General features: G+C 60.3%; 1 protein-coding gene and 1 long non-coding RNA gene across 3 annotated transcripts in view; one reads left to right on the plus strand and one right to left on the minus strand.

Moving 5' to 3' along the window:
- Positions 1-15550, minus strand: part of CRISPLD2 (cysteine rich secretory protein LCCL domain containing 2) — a 57997-nt gene extending 42447 nt beyond the window's left edge. For both annotated transcript variants that reach the window (XM_029925784.1, XM_029925783.1), the window contains exons 1-2: positions 15400-15550; positions 1969-2263 (exon numbers count right to left, since the gene is read on the minus strand). In XM_029925784.1, the coding sequence (XP_029781644.1) occupies positions 1969-2208 (240 nt within the window). In that variant the 5' untranslated portion in view covers positions 2209-2263; positions 15400-15550. The remainder of the gene's footprint in view (positions 1-1968; positions 2264-15399) is intronic.
- Positions 15551-16053: 503 nt separating this feature from the next.
- Positions 16054-19087, plus strand: LOC115281175. The gene is made up of 2 exons (XR_003904144.1): positions 16054-16258; positions 18148-19087. It is a non-coding gene; the product is annotated as an uncharacterized LOC115281175 (long non-coding RNA).
- The last annotated feature ends 998 nt before the right edge of the window (positions 19088-20085 follow it).

Raw genomic sequence — 20085 nt, forward strand, 5'->3', positions numbered from 1 at the left:
AACCCCGGGAATGAGCAGCGAGGGCCCGCGGCAGGCCCTGTGCGCCTCGGAGCCCTGCCCCCCCCCCCCCGCCCCGGATCCTCCACGCAGCCCCTGGGCGAGCACGGGGCAGTGACAGAAAGACCAGCATAACCCGGCCGGGCCCCAAAAGGAGGCAGGAACCAGACGGGATCCCGGCGGTTGGGGCTCAGTCGAGCTGCAGGCCGAGGAAAATTCTCTGCTCCCTGTGGGCACCGCACAGGCCTTGGGGTGGGGAGGGGCAGGGGAGGAGGGCTGACCTGTCCAGAGAGGTGGAGAGTGTCCCTTCCCCACGAGGACCAAGGCCAAACCACCAGGTCTGGGAAGGATCGGGGAAGAGTCCACACCCAAAGCCACAAAGAAATCCGCCCTAATTCCCTACCTCTTTAACCCTGTACAGGTCTGCAGCCGCTGTCTGGCGCATTAGTATTTTGAAAGGGTTTCCATTCCTCCTCCTAAGATTCGCACAGCCCCGGTCCCTCGGCGGCCCATTTCAGTGTCCGACTCCTGGCTTCTGCTCAGGTCATGATCCCATGGGTGGTGAGTTCGAGACCCGCGTCAGGCTCTGTGCTGACACCATGAGCCTGCTTGGGATTCTCCCTCTCCCTCCCTCCCTCTGCTCCTCCCTGGCTCTCTCTCTCTCTCAAAACAAATAAATAAACATTTTAAAAAGAACAAACAAAACAAGATTAGCACAACCCCTTCAGAGGAAACACCTGGGTGATTTTCTCGAGGGGACAAAAGAAACGGTTTCATGACAAACCCCAGAGGGCAGCCGTGCTGGGGGCGCTCTGCCCGCGTGGCAAACTGTGGCCGGTGCCGGGCCACCGCACGAGGGCACGGACGGTCCCTGCCCACACGGGCCTCCTGCGTCACAGCACAAGGTGCCCTGAAAAGGACACTGGAGTCCAGAGGAGGGAGACGAGCCGGGCACCAAGGTGACGGTCACTTGTGATGGGATAAGGCACGAGCTGGGGACCAGACTCCTGGGGGTGGGGGGCCTGGCAGCCTCTTCGGGGGACCCCATGTGACCTCTCAGGACAGAGGGGCCCCCGATGAGAGACCCGAGAGCCAGGCCTGGGCATGTGGGCTCCCTCCCGGGCGCACAGGGGCCTGGAGACTGCCGGGCAGGAGACAAACTCTGTGGATGTCAGGAAGGTAGCAGGAAGCAGGGGTCAGGATGGGCCAGCTGGGGGACAACACGGGAGGAGAGAAGCCCCAGAGCTAATTGAGGTGGGGGAAGGGCAGGCACGGGGGATGGAAAACGCTAGAGAGGCCCATGGATTCTGGGGGGGGGGGGGTGCTGGGGTTTACACTGAGTGTGGAGAGGCGGCTCTGAGCCTGGGTCCTGCCGTCGGCTCTCCCCCTACCAGCTCTGACCTTGGGCCTCAGTTTCCTAGTCTGTCCAATGGGAGAGCAGCAGCGGCTCCTGGACAGGGCTGGGGCGGCGCGAGGCAGGCGGGGATGCAGGGCTGGAGGCACGGACTCGGAGAGCCGCCTAACCTGCTGCTCTGTCGGATTTCCCCGAGGCCACGGGAGACCCTCCGCTGTCCCGTGTGCCGGGCCCTCGCCAGCAGACACCCCATGTGTCATGGACCCAAGCCCCGCGGCCGCTCGGACAGAGCAGGGTGGCCAGAGGGACCGGAAGAAGGCCAAGCCGGGGCCTAAGAGCGGTGCTAGGGCCCCGGCTGCCAGCACCTGTGCCCCGCGCTTTCCACGTGCCGTCACGGGGTCACGGAACTGTGGGAGGAGGGCGTCTTGAAGTGGAGGCCGGGGCTCCCACTGGCTGAGGACACGTCTCGGTCACACGCCAGGCGGCAGCGGAGCGGGGGCCGCAGCCCCTAGAGCCTCCGCGCCGGCCTCCCTGCACGGGGAGCCCGAGGGCGCTGTTTGGGGGTGAAGAACAGGAGACCCCGAGCCTCCCCCCGCCCCCCGGGGCCCGGTGCTCACCATGTACTCCATGTTGGCGGCCGGGGGGTACACCTGGCCCCGCAGTTTGTTGTGGAGCATGAGGATCTCCTCCTTGTCCGACCTGGGGATGGCCCTCCGGACCCGCGAGGCCGGCTTGTCCTGCTGGTACTTGCTGAGCAGCCGCTCCAAGTGGGTGACATTGGGCAGGAAGAAGCCTTGGGCGCCGCAGACCAGGAGCAGCAGCCCCAGGGGGGCGAGGCCGCTCAGGGTGCAGCTCATGGCTGGGGGCAGGCGGCGCGGGCCGGAGCGACGGTGGGGCGCAGGGGTGCGGGCTCTGGAGGGAAGCGGAGGGAGCAGGGGGAGACGTCAGGACCCCAGCAGCGGCAGCACGGGCTCTCCCCACTCTGCGGACGTGTAAACTGAGGCTCGGGGAGGTTCAGTAACCACGCCCCCCCCAGACAGGAGCAGTGGGGCCACCTCGCTCCTCTCCCCCCAAACGGTCACAGACCGTGGGCCCTGTCCTGGCCTGTTGTCCGGTCTGGAGGACAAGGCAGGCCCGGAAGGGGAGAGTCGGTCAGTCACCAGGAGCTTTACTGGGCATCTATTTTGCACTAGAGCCCGGGGCACGAGAGGGAGAGGACGCGGTGCGTGGTCTCAGGAAGCCCCCACATGTGCTGAAGACACCGAGGTCGTCCCGGTGGGGCAGAGCTGACTGCGGGCAGCGGGAGGGACGCGGAGCCGCCGTGGGGCGCCGGAGGCTGTGCTCTTGCATCAGGCCTCCTCAGGTCTCTCCTTCTCCTCGTGGGGTCGGCTGGGTGTGCAAGGGGCATGATGCACAAGCACACGGCAGGGCGGGGCGGGAGGCAGCACAGGAACCATGGGAACGGGACAGTTCCCTCGAGGACCCTGGAAACTCTCCAGGGTCCTGACCGAGCCGGCTTCAGCTGGGAATAGCCACCGTCCGGCAGGGAGGCCCGGCTCCCTCCCTCCCTCCCGCTCCTGGGGACTTCCCGCTGCGGCAGAGCCCCGGGGACTGGACAGCAAGTCCACACTCGCCTGCCCCCTGGGAACCAACCCAGTAACGCAGACCCCTGGGGTCCCGACCTCTCCCCCGGGTTAGCGGCATCACCATATATGAACATTTCCCAGCTGCAGAAGGCCAGGCTGGGAGAGCGGCCAGGACGCGGCGCTGGGCTGTGATCTGAGACGGAGTGAGGGCAGGCACCGACGTCACGAGCGCCCGGGGGCTGCCGCGCTGTGCGCCCCGGCAGCTCGAGGGCCAAGGGAGCCCCGCTGGTGTGAGGCAGGCGTTGACCCAACTGTGATCCGCCCGAGGCCTGGGTGCGGTCAGATCGCCAGTGGGCACCGCTCCAATGACCCTTGAGCGGGGACAGGTGAACAAGCCATGGGCCCTGGGCTCAGGTGTCAAGCGGCAGGCAAAGGAGCGACCTAGGGCCCCGTGAGCGTCAGCATCAACAAATCCCAAATACAATGTTGGGATAAACAAGTAAGTTGTTGGGGGGGGCGCCGGGGGGCTCAGTGGGGTGAGTGTCCGACTCCTGATGTCGGCTCAGGTCACAATCTCATGGTTCATGGGATCAAGCCCCGCGTTGGGCTCTGTGCTGGCAGCGCGGAGCCTGCTTGGGATTCTCTGCCCCTCCCCCCACCCGAGCACACACCCATGTGCTCTCTCAAAATGAGAAAACATGAAGACAAATTTTAATACAAACCTAAGCTGTAGAAAATGACACTAATGGTACCATTTATGGAAATCATAAAACATACAACTATATTCTGCATAATTTATGGATATACATGGATACACACCTACATGCGTATGCATGCATATTCCACACATATCACATATCACACACATGTACACGCGTGTCTGTATGCCTGTGTGTACATACAGGTATGGGGGGTATAAGGGAAAACCACGGCTGAATCAGACCAAGTTCACGATGCCAGTGACTCAGAACGTGAGGGACCCCATCTCTGTCTTTAATATCTATTTGTATTTTTAAAATCTCAGAGGGAAGACTGGGTGAGGCCATGGAGAGAGGGCCCACCCCGGGGTCTCGGACCCCCCAGCTTCCAGAATGGGAGAACGTGAAAGGCTGTTGTTGAAGCCGCCGGCCGGTCATGGCCGCTCGGCAATGTAACACGTGCATCGGGCAGCAAACGGGCAAGCAGGACGGCGATCCTGATGTCCCACTGGCCGCCACAGAAGGAGGCAAGGGGACACGGTGAGTCAGAAGGCCTGGCCCCACCGGACCCAGGACGCTGCCGCTGAGGGAGAAGGGAGACCTCCTGGGAGCTGGCCTCTGGACTTCTCACCTCCCCACCCGATGATCGGGGGCTGCTGCGCCCATTTCAGAGAGGAGGAGACTGAGGCCTCTGCTGTGTCAGGACGAGCCCAAAGTCATACAACAGGGGAGCAGAAACCCTGTGCTTGGGACGCAGCCCGTCTGGCCCCGGGGCCCTTTTCTTGCGCTGTCCTGCCTCCTCGAGGGTGGGCTTCTTGGAGGAGTTCCGGGTGCCCCGTGCCCAAGACAGCCCAGCCTCTCCCCACCGGTCTGACCGTGGTTCCCGGCAATGAGAAGGCACCCGTGTGTCACCTCAGGGGACTAAAACCTTTACATCATGGTGACCTTTCGCCAAAATGCGCCTCCACCACTGGGATGGACACCCAGCCAACCTTGTCTGCCGACCTGCCCTTGATGCCCCCATGGCAGGCTGACCTCCGACCCCTGACTTTTGACCCCCTGGCACAGACAGATGCTCTCTGATTTGGACCCCTGATACTCCTGGGGCTGCCAAGGGTGAACTCGCTTCTCCAACAGCCCTGCCCCACTCCATCATCCCGGCCCGTCCCCAGCGGCTGGAAGCACCCGTTGCGCACTGCTGCCCAGCACAGCCAAGTGCCCTCCAGAAGCTACGGCTCTCCCTTCCCGCACCTGCAAAACCAAGCCCGTGAGGGTGGACGTGAGGCAGCGGTGCCAAGGGCTCACGAGAACATGCCAGATGTCAGGCCATTGGGGAGGTGGGGAAGGGGCCCGAAGGCAAGACCCCAGCCCAGCAGACGGAGATCGTGTGGATCAAATTCCCACAATACTGCCCAGAGCTCTCAAATGCATCTGGAGTCCTCTGGGGAGGTGGCTGTTCCAACCCCATCTTCCAGATGGTAAAACTGAGTCCAGGAGACCCTGCTAGGCGTCTGTGAGGCTGTGCATTTAGTTAAAGATGGAGACCAGCCATAAAATCCAGATTTCTGAAAGTTTGGGGAACTTTTTCTTTAATGTTTTTATTTGTTTTTGAGAGAGAGGGAGCTCGAGTGGGGCGGAGCAGAGAGAGAGGGAGACACAGAATCGGAAGCAGCTCCAGGCTCGGAGCCGTCAGCACAGAGCCCAACACGGGGCTCAAACCCACGAACTGTGAGATCATGACCTGAGCCGAAGCCGGACGCCTAATCCACTGAGCCACGCAGGCACCCCAGAGAACTTTCAACACACGGCTCAGGGGATCAGCGGACCCTTGTGTTCCCGATCCAGCAGCTGGGTCCCCTCATGGTCATGCCCCCGGGTGAGGCTGCCCCCCCCCAACCCGCCTCTCGGGAGCAGGTGAGAGAGAGCGAGCCTGCTCTGGGTCCCGTGCGTCATCCCCCGGGGGCGCCTCCCCGGGGTTTGGGAAAAGCTGCCAGGAAGACGCAGCTCCCCCAGGCTCGGCTCCGGAGGCGCCAAGCTCTTCCCTCCCCCTCCCGGCCCGGGGCCAGGCACATTCACTTCTGCTCTTTTGGTAAAGACACAGCTGTGGGGGGCTGGTCACCGCTGAATCACCAGCCCGAGACCTGTCCGGCTCACTCGCTGCTGAATCGCCGCCATCAGGCGGCTGGGTGTTTAGGGAGTGTTTCTGGAGTGAATGTGTGATCTCCCACCGGCAGCAGAAGAGCCATATAAGGACTCAGCAGCGTGGCCTTGGCTTCTTGGGAGGCTTCTTGGTCGATCCCCGCAGCACAGGCCCTCTGGGAACAGAGCTGAGCGAGCTCCGGACACTGCCCCTCCCCCTGCCCCTCCCCCGTGGGGCTTGGGCAGGGCAGGAAGGGGCCGGAGGCCACGTCTGTACGCAGTCAGCCATGAGCAAGCCAGACAGGTCTGCGGACGTGCTTAAGTGCCAGGAGGCTTCCAGAAGGCAGCCGCCTCTCACCTGAGGGCTCACTGGTGAGCAGGGTTTCACCCACCTGGCCCGGTTGGGGCCACGGGATGAGCTGCGTGCTGAGGAATGAGTGAGACCATGAACATGAGTTCCTCATAAGTGTTCACTATTATAATGACGACAGAGTGTCACCTGAAGAAGCGTCTAGAAGGCCAGGACTAATACTGGGGAACGGAGTAACGCCCATTCTCCTGTTGTTACTTCAAAGCCCCGCCTCTGCCTTGAGACGCAAAACCCAACGTTTGAAAGTTGCACTGAATGTCTAACGTTTTCAGGGGTTAAAAACGCTCCCCTAAGTTTGAAATACACTTTGCCCTGGACCTCCTTGAGCCGTGGCCACGCAGTCCCAGCTTTCTGGGTAAGCAGGTTCCAAGATGTCATGAGCCAGTCTCTTGATCCTGGGGTCATGCGTTCAGGCCCCAGGTTGGGTGCGGAGCCTACTGAAAAATTTAAAAAATTAAAACGACCCAGGTCTGCGGCGTTCATGCTGACTACCTGGCCAGGAATCGCCTGTACATGATTCGCACGTTCATTCACACTGACGACAGCGACCCGGTTCTCGTGCGCGGACCGCCACGAAGCCCCGCCTCCTGCCAGGGCGGAGCCTGAGCGGAGTTGAGAAGCAGCGGGTGCCCCGCCCTCCCCATCCCTGGGTTGCGCCAGCTTGTACCCTGTGCCCAGGGGGCTGGGACCAGTGTACGTAGGCAAATGTCTAACAACTATCACTCGGGGAAAAAAACTCAGGGGCGCCCGAGAGCTCAGTCGGTTGAGTGTCCGACTTCAGCTCAGGTCATGATCTCACGGCTCGTCGGTTGGAGCCCCGTGTCGGGCTCTGTGCTGACAGCTCGGAGCCTGGAGCTGCTTTGGATTCTGTGTCTCCCTCTCTCTCTCTGCCCCTCCCCCACTCATGCTCTGTCCCTCTCTCTGTCTCTGAAAAATAAATAAACATTAAAAAATTTTTTAATTCACCCTGATAGGTTCCCTTGGTATAAATAGTGGCCAATTTCAAGCAACCCACATGAGGTCACTGAATGTGGGATTTCCGGAAGGCCTGGAGCTCACCCACCAGTATGTGGTCTTTCCATCAAAGACACAGGGTTGATGTGCAGATAACAGTTAAGTGTAGTCAGGATTAGGATGTGATGTGTTCTGAGTTTTTATTAACTTTATTTTGAATATGACTTATTCAATGCCAAGTTTGTGTAAGGTGATGTTTACAACGGTGTGTTTAACAGGCTCACAACCTTTCTGGAAGTGTGACAGAGCGTCACACGCACTGGGAGCACTCGGCCGGCTGCCACCGAGTCTCATCCCCGCTCAGACCCCAGCGAGGGCTCACTGACCCACAGACCCGGACCGCAAGTGCGGCACCCACGGTTCTGGAGCGAGCACGAGGCGGCGGGCGGGTGGCGGGGCCCCCACTCCCCCGTGCGCCGCAGACGGGGTGGGGGTTGGGGGGTGGGGTCGCTGCGCTCATCAGCCCCGACTCGTGTGCGAGGGCCCCCGAGGCCGCGAGCAGAGAAGCGGTTCACTCGCAGTCACCCTGAGCGTCCGTCGCACTCTGGTCTCTGGCTGTCGGCGCCGCTCCCCCACAGGTCAGGGCACCTCTGCCCTCCGCCCCAGGCCAGCCGGACTCCTTCAGCGAGAGGGACAGCAGTGAACCTGACGCCCCCGGCTCTCTCTGCTCTTTCTCAGAAGCACAAAGAACTCAAGATGTGAGTAAGGCCAAGGGCAGATTCCCGTCGTACCCACAAACCACCCACAATTCTAGGAATGGAGCGGTGGCCAGGAGTGGGGAGCAGAGACGCCGCAGCAGACCTGGGGCAGAGGCCGGGACCAGCCAGACCTCGGCGGGGTGAGCGCCAGACACCCGGGCAGGGGAGAGGGGCGGGGAGTCTCCTCCGCTGCGGGATCCAGTTTTCCTTCAACCCGTCCTCCAGGATCAGGGCTGGACACAGCGGGGGCAGGCGCGGTGCCTCCCCTGCAGCTGCCCTGCCCCCAGCCCTGGGCCACAAGACGCTACAAGAAACCCATTCAACTTCTTTAATACGATGCTGAGGACACACAACATCCCGGGCAAAAAGAGAACTCCTTTTGCACAGAAAAAGAACTAAAAATCAGGCGTGTTCGGTGTCAGCCAAGAGCCACTTAAAGGGCCTGCACAATACAATGGTATATTCTCAAAACACCCTGTCCTGGCATCCGGAGGCCCCTCGGCTGCCTTCTTGTTCGCGTGTGATTACGGGGAGTGGGGGACGCCCAGGGCCCAAGGACCAGCAGTCAAGGGCTGCCCGAGGGCAGCAGGGACCTTGGGTCAGACCCCGTTGGAACTGTGACTCCACCATGCAGAGCCCCGTGCTGCCTAGAAGGTCCCTCACCCTGAGTCTCGATTCCTGGAGGGGACAGTGAGGCCCTGAACTTCTCCCGGGGAGGGAGAGGAGGGAGGGTAAGAAGAGACACTTGGTGATTCCAGGGGTATCTGCGGACCCTGTCACTCCGGTCTCGCGCTGGGGGAAATCAGGCCTCTCGGATCACTTCGGGCGCCCGCCCAGCCTCCGGCTGCACATGGCGGTGGCTGGTATTTGCAGGAATGAGTCACAGCCCCTGGCTCTGGACCAAGATCAAAGACACAGGGCACAAGAATCCTACTGCACCAGGGTGTGGAATCTCCCTGCTGCCTTGTGGACAAAAGCCCCGGGGAAGGCCCCCCAGCCCCCCCAACCCCCGGTGGCCACGGAGGCCCTGGGATGCAGCACACAAGACAGTCTGCCCTCGAGAAAGGGAGGAGGCATCACAGCAAACAGATAAGAAAGGCATGAGGACACCGCTTGGAAATGAAGATGGCAGGCGGGGCACGGGGGGCGGGGCCACTCTGGCTGGGGTGGATGGCGGCCCCGCCGAAATCTGAAGACGAGGGAACGCCCGGCAGCAGGGGCCGCAGGGACAGAGGCTCGGGGACGGTCACCGTCTCAGCACGACCGAGGACAGGCACAAAGCCAGCGGAGCCGGGGGAAATGGGGGTTGCAGAGGGCGGCAGGGCCAGGTGGCGAGGGCCCTTGAAGGCCACCATGAGGGGTCTTGATTTTTACTCCAGCCAGGAGGATTCGGCCGAGGTATAACGCGGACAAAGGAGGCCCGGCTCCAGTGGTTACACGTGCTCGGTTCTGTTTCTGTCAAGTTCAAACCCCGGCATAACCAACCTGGGGCATCAGAAGTCCGAAAGGCTGGCCCCTGCGGGCGGGGCCGTGGGAGGGGCCTGGGGCTGGGCGGGCCCTGCTCTGGGCACTCCGGGCACAGGCCCGGCCAGCACGGCACAGAATGGGTGTGCATTCCTCTCTGCCAACATGAGACTTTACTGAGACTCTTTTTGTTAAGTTTGAAACCGCTCTGGCTTCTGCCCGGAGAGCAGATCAAGGGAAGCCTCAGAGGCGGCAAGGCCTCGGGGCTGTCCCCGGGCGGCGGGGAGGCGGGGAGAGGGGGTCTCAGGGCAGCGGCAGCTCCGGGGCCTGGCCTCCGACAGCCCTTCGGAGCGGAGCCCGGATAAAACCCGGCTGGGGCCTCCCACTCGGAGCGGACGCCGCCTGTGCCAGACAGGGCCCAGTTCCTCGAGTCTGAGAGCACTTTGTCCGGCGACGCCCGGGCCTGAAGCTTCCCGGGAATAAACAGGGTTTTCAGCGCCGGGAGCTCCCCGCCCCCCAGGAGAACAGACGGGCTGTGTCGGAGCAGCTTGGGGGCGGGAAGGGGGAGGGGGCGGTAGGTGGTAACACAGACACGCAGATGCGTTTTGGGTGCTATCGAGGAACGGCTCATAGTGTCAGAGGGGGCGTTTGGGGCTTACGAACAGACGAACCTCCAAAGCTCTGGGGCACACAGGCCACTAAATGTGCTCTGAAGGAAGATGCTGGAAGCCCCAGGACACTTGCTCAGGCCCCAGAAATGAGTGCCAACCAGCTGAGCATTCTTCTGGAAGAAAGGCTATGTATGAGCCTGCCAAGAACTTGCCAAGGGGCCTCTGGACCCTGCGGGGAGGTGGGCACGCTGGCCCCCGAGGCTCTTCCTCCTGTCTGGCCATGTGACCTCCCTCTGGAGCACCAGGCCCGTAAACAGAGCCTTCCACACAGCCTCACAGCACCCGCCCCCACCGGCCAGCCATCCCCGCCCCGTGTCTGTGCCAGGGCCCCAGGGCCCGTCTTGGTCTGCTTTCTAGGGCGAGGAGGCCCCAGGTTCAAGCCCGGACCGGAAACCATCATTAAATCACAGCTTGCTGGCCCCATGCCCACAGCTCCTGACTCAGGGCGCCTGGGGCAGGGCCTGAGAATCTGCATTTCTAACAAGTTCCCAGGGACTGCTGCCCCCCCACTTTTGACAGCCACTGTCCCAGACCGGCACAGTCTCAAATCTCTGCCCCACTCTAATCCAGCCCAGCATTCCCCGAAGTCCAATCCCCAGCGCACCCCGTTCCGCGGCACTGCCCACCTTCCCACCGGCTCCCCGCACCAGTCCGTATGTTGTGTTTTTTACTTAAGACAGCCCGCGCAGTGCACTCACAGCAATTTCCCTGTAAAAGGTAATTTTCTATCGCCATTATTTACAAAGAAGATGATCAATTCTGCCTTGGTCAGAGGTTAGGAGTAAAACTTAACATGCCGAGGGGCCCTGGGGGCTCAGTCGGTGGAGCGTCCCACTTCGGCTCAGGTCGTGATCTCACAGTTTGTGGGTTCGAGCCTTGCGTCAGGCTCTGTGCTGACAGCTCAGAGCCTGGAGCTGCTTCAGATTCTGTGTCTCCCTCTCTCTCTACCCCTCCCCTGCTCATGCTCTGTCTCTCAATAATAAAAACATTTAAAGAACAAAAAACCTTAACATGTCGAAATCACTAAGTAAGGTCCTCCGAGCTGGGCACGGGTGCCAGCCCCAGGCTTTTATGCCGGGGACGCTCTGTCCTTGCTGTAAAGGGGGGGCAGGGTGCTGGGCAGATGTGGGGGACAGACAGCACCACCCACGTTCGCCTTGACCTAAACAGACGGCTCCTGGGTTGGGGACCTTTGCTGCCACGTCTGTGCGCTCAGCCACCTGGGGGCCCGGGGGTGGCAGATCCCCACACTTTGGGGAAGGTTGTTCATTGCACAGCGATCTGTTCTGAAGTGCAGAACAGCCTGGAGCCGGAAATCCAACTCCGTACGGCTCCCTCCCCCTGCAGACACAGCACCTGCCTGGCCTGATGCTTAGATCCCGCCACACCAAACATGTCACCCTTGTCCCCAGGTGCCCAGCCCCTCCATGTCCCCAGGCCTTGGCACACAAGCGGTACGTCCGCCTGGGGCGCTCTCTGTCACCTTTCTCTGCAGCTGCTCTAGAAGTCAGGCTCTTAAGTCAGTGGCAGCAGATGCCACCAGGGTCCCCATCCCAGAGATCAGAGAGGGCTCTTCCCAACCCAGGGGACTTCAGAATGGGCTCAGTTCGGGGACCCATCTGACTACAAACGGAATGAAGCTCTGCTCTTTTTCCTTCTGGGACACTGCCTGCCTGTGCTCACAATGGGGCGCAGTCCAGAAATCTGGATTGAGAATGTGGGATTTCATCATTGAGAATATTTTTTAAGTGATGGTCCAGAAGTTGCATGGTCCGCGTTAGGAATGTCTTGTTGCCCTGGATCTCGTGGTTTCGTCTAAGCTGACACAGCACTGGAGACGAGCAGAGAAGGCAAACCCCCCGGGGCTGAACCGTGAGGGCCCGTCTGTCCCCGCCGCCTCGATGAGGCCTGTCTGTCCACAAACACCCACAGCTGCATGGGCTGCGCCACAGAGCCTCGGACAGTGACTGCTGTGACCCGGGGGGACGTCCACACGTCCCCCAAAATGCCCAGACGCCAGAGGGCCCCACGATCTACTCCGGAACGGGACGGCCGGTGTCTACGCTTCTTCAAGAAGGAGGCCGAGGAGGGAGGACAGAGAAAAGAAGCGGGCTCCACCTGCCCTGGGGAATTACCTGGCCGTTAGGAGCGCGCCCCTGACGCGCTTTGAAAGATCATGCTGAGTGCAAGCAGCCGGCCACAGAAGGCCATATATGACATCATCCCTTTTACATACACAGTCCAGAAGAGACACAGAAAGGACCCTGGGGGTGGTGGGGGGAACGGAGAGTAACTGCTGATAACGCCTATGGGAGCGCTTTGGGGGAGGCTACAAACGTTCTGGAACCGACAGAGGTGGCGGCTGCAGAGGCTGTGATGCGCTGATGCCACTGGACTGTATACTTGAAAATGGCTAAAATAGGGAGGGGGCGCCCGGGGGCTCAGTCAGTTAAGCGTCCGACCTCAGCTCAGGTCAGGATCTCACAGCGTGTGAGGTTGAGCCCCGCGTTGAGCTCTGTGCTGACAGCTCGGAGCCTGGAGCTGCTTTGGACTCTGCGTCTCCCTCGCTCTCTGCCCCTCCCCTGCTTGTGCTCTGTTAGGAAGGAAGAAAGGAAGGAAGGAAGAAAGAAAGAAAAGAGAGAAAGAAAAGAAAGAAGGAAAGAAAGAGAAAGAAAAGAGAAAGAAAAAGAAAAGAAAGAAAGAAAAGAGAAAGGAAAGAGAGAAGGAGAGGAAAAAAGAAAGAAAAGAGAAAGAGAGAAAGAAAGAAAGAGAAATAGAGAAAGAAAGAAAAGAAAGGAAGAAAAAGAAAGGAAGGAAAGAAAGAAAGAAAGAAAAAACGAGAGAAAGAAAGAAAGGAGAGGAAAGGAAGGTTAGAGCCGGGCCCCCCCCCCCCCCCCCCCCCCCCCCCCCCCCCCCCCCCCCCCCCCCCCCCCCCCCCCCCCCCCCCCCCCCCCCCCCCCGCCACACCCCTCCTGCCCTAGCGCGCAGCGAGCTTCATCTAGGACGTTATGAGTGGCTCGGGATCGCCATCCCATGAAGGTCTGAGCATCTATTCAACTCCATTAACAGAAGATAAAATGAAATGGTGCCTGTCCTGTGTTTTCCTTGCCCGACAAGCCGTCAGCCCTGTTGAGTGATGCTGGGCTTGCACATCTGGGACTGATCAAAAACCAGTGAGTTTACAAAAAAACCCCAAAACAAAACCCAGCGTCCTAGGTCTGGAGCGAGCAGACACACAGGCACCTCCCATATGTAGTAAATTACGCTGGTGACAGAGGAAAGAAATGTTCTAGCTCCCACAAGGCCAGAGAGGTCAGCGTTTGAGGGGTCCTGCCTCTGGGAGACCGTTTCCAAACGGAGCTTACAAAAGGCCAGAGATCCAACCAGGGGTCTTTGAGGGAGGGACGGAGTGTGGGACTTCCACCAAGGCTCCAGGCCCTCAGCTACCAAGTCCGGTGGGGCGGGGGCGCTGGGAGCCAGCACCGATCCTGTCCCCACACGGCAAGAGAGGCGCTGACCGGCGGCAGCACAGCAAGCAGGCTAACCCGGGTGGGGCCCAGCGGGACCAGGGGGGGCAGCCCTCCCCTGCCCGCGTCATGCTGCATACGTGCCTTAATCATCCGAGACTCAACGTCCTTCTTGTAAAAAGGAAGACAGTGCCCACCTCATAAAGAAGGCAGTGAGGTCACCCGTGTAAAAGCCCGGGCACACCCAGCTCATCCTGAGTTTCGGTGTGAGCGGCTGGTGTTGCTGTAAGTGTCACTATTGCTGCTCCCACTTGTACATCGTAAGAGACTCGTGAAAACCATCAAAATCACCTTTCTCCTCCCAGGGCGCCTGTCATTGGGAACCTGGGGTTTGGGCTTAACTCTGCGGGCACGGTTCACCTGGAACCCCCCGGGACAGTACATCTGGTGTGAAGGTCAGGTCCAGGGGGGGGAGCTCACGGCTGGGCAGAGAGCGGTCTCCACGGGGGCAGGACCCAGCAGGTAAAGGGTGCAGCGTCTGCAGCCAGCCAGCCAGCCAGGGGACCTGTCGCACAACCTTTGCCTCTCCGAGCCTTGGGTTACTCCTCTGTGACATGGGGATCAAGAGGCCTCCTGCCCTGGCGTGCGGCAGGGGCGAAAATGCAGGGAAACGGCATGGCCTCACGCCTGCCACCCCAGCAGTACACCTCCTGCTCCTTCCACACCCACGTGGAAGCAGCCAGATCAGAGGCAGAAACAGAAAATCAGGCGTGCAAAATGCAAAGAACCTTAGAAGACCTCTCAGTCTAGCTGGAGAAGGCACGCCCCTGCCCTTGTGCTGCTGGACCCTGGGCTCTCACCCGGCAGATTTAGACCCTAGAAGACCCCACGGGAGTAAGACAGGGTCACTGCATTCTGCCAGGACACGGCACCCAAGTGCTCAAGGCAGAAACGCACAAACCCACTTTGCAAGGCAAGCTGGGCATTTGCACAGGCTCCCAGCTGCTTCTCCCGACTGGAGCAGTAACTCACCTTTTGCCTAAAAGATGTCCAGTTCAAGTTAGACTTCAATGAGCAGGCACCAGCTAAGCCTTCTGTGGCTTGTCCCCCAGCTGAGCCCTGGGCGACGAGGTTCTGGCTCTGCCCCTCTAGAGCGGCTGGTCTCCCCAGGACCGCAGAGCCGAGCCCTCGGCGCTCAGGTCGGGAGCCCCTCCCCCCACCAGGAGTGTAGGCGGATGCCCAGTCTGCCTAACACACCCGGCTTGTGTTCCCAAACCTGTAGGCACTCTGGCATGCCCCACACCGGGACACATCCATGGGAGCTGTGGGCAGAGGGAGCTGGGTCCCAGCCCTGGCTCTAACTGGACAAACCCATTTCCCCCTCTGACCCTCGGTGTCTTCATCTGGAACATGGGAAAAGAGTGGCTACCCGGCAGGTTTGTGGCAAATGAAACCATAAAGGGGCGTGGCCTTGTAACCGGGAGCAGAATGCATGGACCTCTAGAATGACCGTGGCTGTCCACGTGTGGGTGGAAACCTTCAAACCCCTGCAGCATCCACGCCACCCGCTTTCCATTTATTGACGCCCACTGTGTACACAAGAACGCAACAGATGCTAGTGAACTGCCTAAGGGAGGCAAGAGTACCCGGGCTCCAGCAGCACCTATATGCGGTCGGACCGTCAGAGGGGCTTTGAGTCCGGACTCCCTCGCCTCCTGGCTGTGAGGTCTGGGGCCAGTGTCTTGTCCTCGCTGAGCCTCAGTTTCTGCATCTGTGAAAGGCCACGCGGCTGCGCCCGGTCTGAGCGGCAGGTAGCGCTCCCAGCACGGTGCCGGCGCCGAGTAAGCCCCAGGAGACGTGTCTGCCCGGTTACACGAACTCTTCGGAGATTACCGGAGCGGATCGCAGCCCGGAGAGGAGAGGAAGCGCAGTCACACTCACCTCCGCAGCGCTTCGCAGTCACCACCACGCCGGCGTCTCCCGTGTCGTGCAGCGGCAGCAGCGGGCACAGCGGGCACGCAGGGCGCAGCGGGTCGGTCACAGAAGCCGCGAACCCGGGGCGGCTGAGGGATGCAGGGGCGGCGGGGGCCCCCCGTGCGCCGCCTCTTGTAGGCTCCTCGCGCCCCGCCCCCCTGTGGCCGGCTGCGCTGATAGGGCCGTGGTGCCGAGGCCCCGCCCCTGCCCGCCCCAGTCCCCGCCCCTCCCTCCCGGAGAGCGCCGCGGGCGCCGGCGTCCGGGTGGGCGGAGGGCCGGCCCGGCGTCGGAGAAGAGGACGCGCGCAGTCTCTTCACCGCCACCGTCAAAGTACCGTTTCCCCTGGGCGCTCATCATGCGCCCGGCGGGCCGCCAAGCACTTTCCACCAGGAGTCTGCAAATTTACCAAATCCCATCTCCCTGTGGTTCAAATGGAAAATGGGAGTAGGGAAGTGACCTCCCGGGTTCGTAGCAAATAAAACCGGGAAGGGTGTGGGCTCGAATACACATTTGCTGAATTTACTCCCATCCTCCACACGGGGGTAGAAAACTCCACTCATCACACCATCACACACAGACAGCCGCGCGCGACACACACACACACACACACACACACACACACACACACACACACACTGCAGACAAAGAAAGGAAGCCTCAGAGACATCCCCGGATGATGGCCGTTAAACCACGAGCCAGGCTGTGCACTTCACCTTCACGATCCCAGAGCACGTTCACAGGAATCCAACGGTGTGGTGGAAATGGTCCCATTTCACAGACCAGACATCTGAGGCCTGGAGAGGCAGGGCCCTGAGTCCCACCGATGGTGAGCAGCAGACTTGGTCTAGCTACATTTTGCCCACGGGCATTTAGCTTCCTTAACCTGGGCGGGTGGATACCTGTCAATTTAGAGCCAGGAGCAACTGCTTTTGAAACACGTAAATCTAAGGTCCCGGCTGGACGTGAAGAAACCAAGGCTTAGAGGAGCTAAGGGACTAGAGGAGAGGGTGGACCTACTGTGTGCAGACCAGGGCAGGAGGAGCCTGTCCTCACAGCGCCCGCCCCTCCCGAAGACCAGCAGGAATCCACCGCTGTGCACCAGCCCCCTGCTCCGCAGCACCAGAGGGCGCACAGCACCGCCCCGGGATCTCCAGCATCGGGGGCACTGGAAAGGTCAGAGCAGATGGGGGAACACAGATGGAGAGCGAGTGGGACAGGGACGAGGGAAGGCCCTTCAATGACGGACAGGGCATGTGTGGCCCAGATTCAGAAACCCGAAACGCTTGGCCAGGGCTTTGGTGCAGCTCGAATGTAAATAAAGAGCGGCACCGGCGTCACGTGATCTTTGTCCGTTTCCTTTCCTTTTCTCACTTTTGCAGCATCACGCCAGTCATCTAATACCTACTAAGCACCTACTGTGTGCCAGGCTCTGCTCCACACCCTGGGGGACCCGGTGCTGAGCAGACAGGCCCTGAACAAGTTCCCCCCTCGACAAAGTACAAACCCCAGGAAGAGAAGCTTCTCAGGCACCCGCCTCACAATCGTGAATCCTGTCGATTCCCCTGCCCCCAACAGCTCTCCGAGCTGGGGCCAGGTCATCAGGAAAGACATGGGGTGCGAGTCATTTCCCAGAGGCGACACTGCTCCTGAGGAGAGGAACTGGGGTTTGGGTTCACGTTCTTGTCCCCTCGGCTGTCCCTCTGTGCACCAATAAACCTTGGGTACGGGAAGCGGAACACACTGGGTCCCCACCCCAGCAGGGACGAAAGGAAGCTATGCGGGGTCAGGTTTCGCACTAGGGGGCTAAGGAGGGGTGACACTTAGACGTCCAGAGCTCTGCTAACGGGAACCCCCACCTCCTTAGCGATGCTCTTTGCGCAGTTCTGCGGGCTCCTGGCTGGTCCGGGGGCAGGGGGTGGCTCTGGGGACACCCTTCCCAGCCTCTCAGTGCCATCCCCTAACCAGCCTCCTGGCTCCTGTCCAGCCTGGCAGCCCCTGCCCCAGGGACCTGCACACCACGGAACCTTCCAGGCCCTCACCCCTCTCTTCTCCCTCTGTGGTCTTCTCATCTGCCCTACTGAGCCTCCATGGCCTGGCATCTGACCATGCCCACCCCTGCCCACCGGCTTCCAGCAAGCCCTGCCCTGTGCCGGGCACTGTGCCCAGCACATCACTGGCAACACCGGTGACCCTCTCGCAACATGCCAGGGGTAGGGGGGAGGCCTAGTGGGCCCGTTTTATGGATGGAGAAACTGAGGCTCAGGTCACCTGGCTATTGAGTGCTGGGGTTGAGACTCCAACTCAGGCAGGGCAGGCCCAGAGCCCATGACCTTGGCCTCTAAACCAGGTAACCTGAGGGGATTAGGGGATCTGGGTTTGCTGCAGTGTGAATCCACAGAGCGTTTATGAGCTATTTCGTTTCTCTTTAAGTTTTTTATTTGGGGGGGGCAGAAAGAGAGGGAGAAGGAGAATCCTTGCTGTCAGCACAGAGCCTGTTGGGGGACTCAGTGCCAGGAATCTCGAGATCATGGCCTGGGCCGGAATCAAGAGTCAGATGCTTAGCCGACTGAGGCATCCAGGCGCCCCTCATTTCTCTTTAATATCCCAGCCTGGCGAACATTCTCAGGAGGGATGTTATGGTTATCGCTGCTGTGTAACAAAGTATCCCCCAGTGTAGCGGCCTCATGCAACCACGTTATTTTGCTCGTTTTGCAGGTCAGGCGTCTGGGAAAGGCCCAGCAGGATGCTTCTGCCTTCCGCGCCTCTTGTGCGGTTGCCACCACATGCTGGCTGTGGGGCTGGACACCTGGCTGTCACCGACATTGTGGGCTCAGCGAGAGGTCTCGAAGGAAGTGTCCCCGTGTCCCCATGCAGTCCTTCCTGGGAGGCAGGCTTAAGGTAGTCTGAACTTCACTCCACCCAGACCAAGCCTCCCAAGGGGAGCAGGTGGAGGTGCGTGACCTTTCATGACCCAGCCTTTGAAATCAGAGAACGTCACCTCTGCCATGCTCTGAGTCGAATCACAGAGCCTGCGGAGGGTCGTGGAGAGAGGACGTAGGTCACACTTCTCCACAGGTGGAGACTGAAGTATTCGCAGACAAGATATGGGAAAACACGGAGCCTGGCACCGCGCACTCAGTAAAAGATCACCCGTTCTTCTCAGGGGGCCAAGCTAAGCGGCCCAGGGGAGTGAGCGCCACCTTTCGGTCTCCTGACTCCACCTTGCACGGCTGTGTGTCTTTGCTCAGCCCACCTGGCCGCTCTTAGTGACGCTGCCTCCCAGCGGGCAGACTGAGTCTGCGACTCACTGGTTGGTGCCCTCGTTTGGAACGGGTCAGGCTGGGTTCCAGCCCCAACCTCTCCACTTTCAAGCTGCTGGCCTGAGCTCAGCTCCCCGTCTGTAAACTGAGGCTGATGACCATGGCCTCCGTGTCCCTGCGGGCTGCCTTTAAACCTTTCAATGGTTTCAAGGTAGACCTTAATGAATGGGCAATAATTAGAACAGGATCTGGCCCGAAGCAGGAATCAGTTAATATTATTATTAGAGCCGCCAAAGCAAAAAGCAAGAGACAGAGAATTCTGATTTTGATGAGCAGTTTTCCATCATTGTGCAATCTCAGAATCTAATTTCCAAAAAGTAACGTTTGAATTTGAATCAGATGATGTGTCATGGGGAGTGTGGGTTTCTGAGAGGCCCTGAGTGGGAAGGGGCCAAGATGTACCCAAGCGTGTTCGTGGGAACAGACTGGTACTTCTCTCCTTGGAAATCCCAGCAAACGGTCCCGGGAAGCCTGGTCTCTCTGGGTACAATGGAGCCCAGCCGGAAGAGGGAGCGTGCCCGCAAGGCTGCCCCGAAATCCAGAAGTTCTCTCCCTCTGCTCACTGGCTCTCTCTGCACCCAGGGGGGCTGCTCGGAGGACCACACACATAAATGCGGAACAGTGGGGGGTACCTGAAGGGCCCGTCATTCGGAGCAAAGACTAGGTCTTTCTCTCCTATGTCGACATGGCTGCCACATGGCTGGTGGGTCTTGGACTCACACCAACATTTCCTTCACCAGCTGTTTCCATCAGAAGTGCTTGGGCTGGGGCCAGCTTCTGGTGTGCTCCACCACGCCCGGTCAGCAGCACTGAGCACTGAGACAAGGAGATGGGGTGGTACCATTTTGTGATGGGCATGGCTTAGATGAACCAAGGGACCGTGAAAGACAATGGTGACACGTCTGGGGTGACAGCTAGCAATCGCGGGGTCCTCCGGGGCCTCTGGGATGGGTCTGCTTGGCTGGCAGCAGAGGGCAGGTAGGAGGGGAGTTCCACATCTTCTGCTGGCCAGCGACTCTCTGAGGGCTGTGCAGGCCCTGCCGGTGGGGAGGTGTGGGGCCAAGGTCCTGACGGGGTGAATGGCAACAGAAACGCCCCGAAGTCAGTGTAGGCAGAGAAGGGGCTTCTGGAAGGAGGGCAGCCTGGCTCAGAGCCCCAGGGCAGTCCGGGCCCTCAGAGAACTAGTCAGTCCTGGAAGGCGCCAGGCAGCCTGGCGATATGGTGGGTGCACTTCTCACACTCCCCCTCCCTCTGCGCCCAGGCCTCGCCCACTTCCTGAGGACACGCCCAGCCCACCAACACAGCTTCACACTCCCCTGCTCCCTGGCACCTC

Source organism: Suricata suricatta, chromosome 16 (assembly GCF_006229205.1).
Source record: "Suricata suricatta isolate VVHF042 chromosome 16, meerkat_22Aug2017_6uvM2_HiC, whole genome shotgun sequence".
In the NCBI taxonomy this organism is placed as follows: Eukaryota; Metazoa; Chordata; class Mammalia; order Carnivora; family Herpestidae; genus Suricata; species Suricata suricatta.